At 43.2% G+C, this 4811-nt stretch overlaps 1 protein-coding gene across 1 annotated transcript; it reads right to left on the bottom strand.

Moving 5' to 3' along the window:
* Positions 1–793: 793 nt before the first annotated feature.
* Positions 794–1924, bottom strand: LOC131006954 (uncharacterized). The gene has a single exon (XM_057934098.1). The coding sequence runs from the start codon at positions 1922–1924 to the stop codon at positions 794–796; it is 1131 nt and encodes a 376-aa protein (XP_057790081.1).
* Between the last annotated feature and the right edge of the window lie 2887 nt (positions 1925–4811).

The raw sequence follows: 4811 nt of genomic DNA, 5'->3' as shown, positions 1-4811 counted from the left end.
TTGCCGAAGGCCGCGCTCCAGCTTGAACTCCCCAGACGGGGAGCCGTTAATGAGAACATTTGCTGAAGCAGAAGAGACACAACCTCGAATCCATTTCCTCCAAATAGGGTTGAAGTTGAGGCGTTCCAACATTGCATCCAAGAAATCCCACTCAACGAAGTCATAAACCTTAGCAAAGTCAATCTTGAAGATCAATCTACCTTGTTTGCTCTTCTTTGCCTCCTCCAACACCTCGTTCAGAATAACAACCCCGTCCAGAATAAACCTTCCTTTAATGAAGGCACTCTGATTTTCTGAAATGATAGAATCCATGACTTGACTCAATCTACATGCCAGCGTCTTCGCAATAATCTTATATATGCTCTCGATCAGCGAAATGGGTTTGAAATCCTCCAAACTGCTCGCTTGTCCTTTTTTGGGGATAAGAACAATGAACGAAGAATTTCCACCTGTTGGAATTTTCCCCTTTGCATGGAATTCATTCATAAGTTTCATGAAATCGCCCTTTATCACCTCCCACGAAGCCTTCCAGAAGCTAAAGTTAAACCCGTCCGGGCCCGGACTTTTGATTCCATCGCAACTCCACACGGCCGATTTAATTTCTTCTTCGGAAAATGGTCTGGTCAGAGATCGGCTTTCCTCAAAACCCAGGGATTTTGCTGTGAAATCACCTGGTAGTAACGGCAAGATTCTGTTCCTTTTCTTAAAAAACTTGGTGAAATGGTCTCTTGTCCTTTCTTTGATCACCACCGGATCCTCAACCCAGCAATTGTCGAACATCAGACCGTTGATTTCATCTCATTCCCACCACACACCTATGATAGAACTTTGTGTTTAGATCTCCCTCTTGAAGCCACCTGATCCTAGCCTTTTGTCTCAGCAGGTCATTTTTGTTTCTTGTCTGGCACAAAAGTTTTGCTCTGGCTTCGTTCCTGCAAATGTTCTCATGATCTTCAAGACCAAAGACGTCATCCATTGTGTCCCAGTGAAGGATTTCATCTTTGAGAACTTGGATATTATGATCGATGTCCCCGAACGAAGTCTTGTTCCACCCTTTTAACACCTGCTTCAAAAATTTCAGTTTTTCTTTGAACACAAAATAGCTCCATCCGTTGATCTCCTTTTCATTCCACGAACTTTGAATGAGCTGTTTGAAATCCGGGTGACTCATCCACGCATTGATGAAGCGGAATGGTCTTGGCCCCCAATCCACCTTTTTTGTAGAGAAGATGATTGGGCAGTGATCGAAAATGGTTCTTGGAAGACACTTTGCGGCCGTGGCTGGCCAGTAGCGAAGCCATTGGTCATGGACGAGAATTCTGTCTAATCTGCTCTTACACCCTCTGCTAGCCTGATACCAAGTGAATTTTCTACCTGGGGTCGGAATTTCAACCAGCATACTTTCTCTAATGAATTCATCAAAACGTCTCATATCCTTTCTACCATAGCTGCCTCCTCTACCAGCCCTTTCATCCTCCTTTCTGACAGAGTTAAAGTCCCCAGCTAATACCAAACATTTTTCTTTATTTTGGGCCACAACTTCCTTAAGCGTCTCCCATAAGGAGACCTTATCAGAACAATCAATAGGGGCATAAACATTTACGAAACAACAGAGGAGATTACCCGACTTCCAGATGCCATTCACGATAACCGCTCCTGGGATGTCCCATGAACTGGAGGCCGCGAAGCGATCTTTATTCCAGGTGCTCAAAATTCCTCCGGATCTTCCTTTGGCACAACGAACTGCCATCTCCGAGCAGTCAACACCCCATAAGGAAAGCTTCTCAATCTTTGAATGGTTTTCCGCCTTCGTCTCCTGAATGAAACAAAAATCAATTTTTTCTTTCCTCACCATTTCTCTGATATCATTTTCCTTAGTGGAGCTTCCCAGGCCTATGATATTGTAAGAAAGAGCACTAATCATTGAGAATTGGGTTTTCCGCCAAGCTCTCTGTTGACACCTCTCTGGTTTGCAAGTTGTTCCACAAGCTCTTCTTCCTTGTCTCCACAGGATAGCCCAAGGGTTTTACCAAAGGCCCAAATTTTCTGAGCCATCTCTCTACCATCATCCTCTCTGGAAATCTGCCCCCCCCACGCTTCTTTCTTCGTCCATTGAAATTGGTTCCGGAGCGTCTTCGATTTGGGCAATGAAGGTGCCCCACGTCTCTCTTTCCTTTTCCTTGGCCATTTTCTTTGAAATTTTCTTGTTTCTTTTGCCCAAAGAAAAATTTTCTGGTAAACTCGCCCCCTTCTTGCTAAAGACCGGTTCTTGAATGCCGACATCGCTCGCCGAAGATTGGAGATCTTCCTTTCCTCCCTTCGAAGGCCCTCTTGGGATTGTAGACTCATTTCGTTGCCCTTGAGAAACTTGAAATTGTAGTTCCCAATCTGGTGGAGTTTCGGCGATATGGGTGTACTGAACGGCATAGGAGTGATTAAAATTTTGGGGCCTCGGAGAAGAGGGCCCAACCTGAGAATCTGGTACCCTCGTGACCAAGGAAAGATGTGGGTCGAATTCTGCATTTTCTCCCAGCCCAATAGGCCCAAAATCGGTAGGCCCATCACCCTCTTGTGTATGATCTGTAGGCTGCCGTTTTGTTGTGGGTCCCTCCAAGCCCCTTTCCGCCGTTTTTGAATCTTTAGAGACATTGGTAAGAGAACAAACATCATTGTTCTGCACAGGAAACGAACCGTCTCCGCCTTGGGCACACGAAACGTCATCCCCATTGGAATCAGATTCGCCGAGATCGGCAACAAGGGCCTCTGCCGGCGCCATTGAATCCTCCTCCCACATGTCCTCTGATTCCGAACTTGATGTCTCACAACTGCATCGGGCTTTCACCGGGGGATTCATTGAAAAGCCCAGTTCTTCCACTCTAATTCGAAAGGAAACTCCTTCAATTTTGCATTTGAGAATCCCTTCAACCGATTGAAGTCCAGTCGAGATCTGGACGAAGGCTTCGTCAAGTTTCTCCCGAAGTTTTGTTCCTTCGTCGATTTTCAGGAGAATGCCGAATTTTGAGCATGCTGCCGCAAAGAACGTAGAATTCCATGCATGAAGTGGAACTCCAATCCACCTCGTCCAAATAACCCTCTCTTGACAAGTATCGATATTCTTCCATGGCCGGCACCACTGGAACCAGAACTCTTTCCATTCGGAGAGTTCGTTCATTGTCTCTTCGACAGACTGGGGACCGACTTGTTGGATGATGACCAAATTACCTCCAATGGACCTAATCTTCAGTTTTCCAATGCACTCGCTATTCACCTCCTCTTTTACTTCTTCCCACAGGTGTTCTTGCTTAATGAAACCAGTATGGGCTCCCCGGAGCCACGCCTTATCATCGGTTGAGGGGTCGTAATGGAACTCCTCATCGAACACTTCAATATCTTTGCCTCGAGTACTCACAGCCTCCTTTCCAATAAGTGTTTCCAGAAAAGACACCCCCTCCTTCCTTTTTAAGCAAATTAATGCACTCAAAAAAATAAAATAAAAATTGCTCCCTTCATGATTCGAACCCAGGATCTGTATTCATCCAACAAGATGATGCATCCACCGTAGATCTTGATGATCGAATGGCTGAAAATGGTTCTCCGTTTTTCTTTTATTTAGTGGTTATTTCTTGAACCTCTCCCTATATATATATATATATATATATATATATAAACATTTAATAGAATTTACACCATAAATTCATTCAAAATTCTTGTTGAAAATACAAATATTTAATGGAATTTTCATTCCAATATATATATAATTATTATATTAAAATTATGGAATGAAAAATATATAGAGGGCAAGAATGTCTTTTTATGTTGAAAATCGAATATTTAGTGTATTTCATCCGGATCAAACTAATCCAAAATAACATCACCGATTCTTTAATTAACAATTATAATGCGCCAGCGGTTAATATGGCACTCGATCGGATTCAATAACAATCTTGATTATAGTCTAACCACTTCATTAAATATTTTATTTAATAATGGGCTATATTGCTTGATTCCAAGAAGCATGTGAAAATAGCAACTTTAAATCACACTCACATAAATAATATTTATGCCTAACAATTATCGCCTAAGTGTTCGTTGCAACTGCACCACATCACATTCAACACAGTTTTGATAAATTGTTTCTTCAGATTTCCACAAAAATCCAAGAAAAAACTACAACTGAAATTGAAAAACAAAGAAATTGAAAGAGGAAACAGAATAAAACAAAATGGAACATGTAAGTAGAAGAGCTAATTATGGTTGCATCACTTCTTGAATTCTCTGGCCCTCTGATCTTCATGCATGAAATCAAGCAAAACAGTGCTCTTGCATTTGGGGCATTTGGGATCATCTTCAAGCAGCATCACATACATGAGGCAGCGCGGGCAGCCCACGAGCATCATGCTGCTGCTGCTCTCTGGGCTGCTCGAGTAACGGGAGGCCCCCTCGGGGCTTGTCTCCCGTGACACACAGGAGCTCCGAGGGGAGACCTCCCCTGAGGACACCGACTCGTGGGGGGACCCCACCACTTGCCTATGGGGCGGGGACAAGTTGAGTTTGAGCTCGAGCTTCGGACTTGAGTCCTTGTAGTTCATTCTTGCTTATCAATGGAACAGGAGAATCAAATATGTTAGATAATCTTGTTCCTAGCTAGTGAGAGAGAGAGAGATGAGAAATGGATTAGTCTTGAATCTGTGATGATGTGACTCTCTTCGGGGGGGCTATATATAGAACACGAATAGAAATATTGGAGAAAAAAAAGGACAGGTTTTCTTTTATTACAATAATTAATTACCAACAGAAGTCGAGTGCAATGA

The sequence above is a fragment of the Salvia miltiorrhiza genome, chromosome 1 (assembly GCF_028751815.1).
Source record: "Salvia miltiorrhiza cultivar Shanhuang (shh) chromosome 1, IMPLAD_Smil_shh, whole genome shotgun sequence".
Lineage (NCBI taxonomy): Eukaryota > Viridiplantae > Streptophyta > Magnoliopsida > Lamiales > Lamiaceae > Salvia > Salvia miltiorrhiza.
Note: the sequence above shows the minus strand (reverse complement) of the source record. Positions and strands in the feature narration are given on the sequence as shown.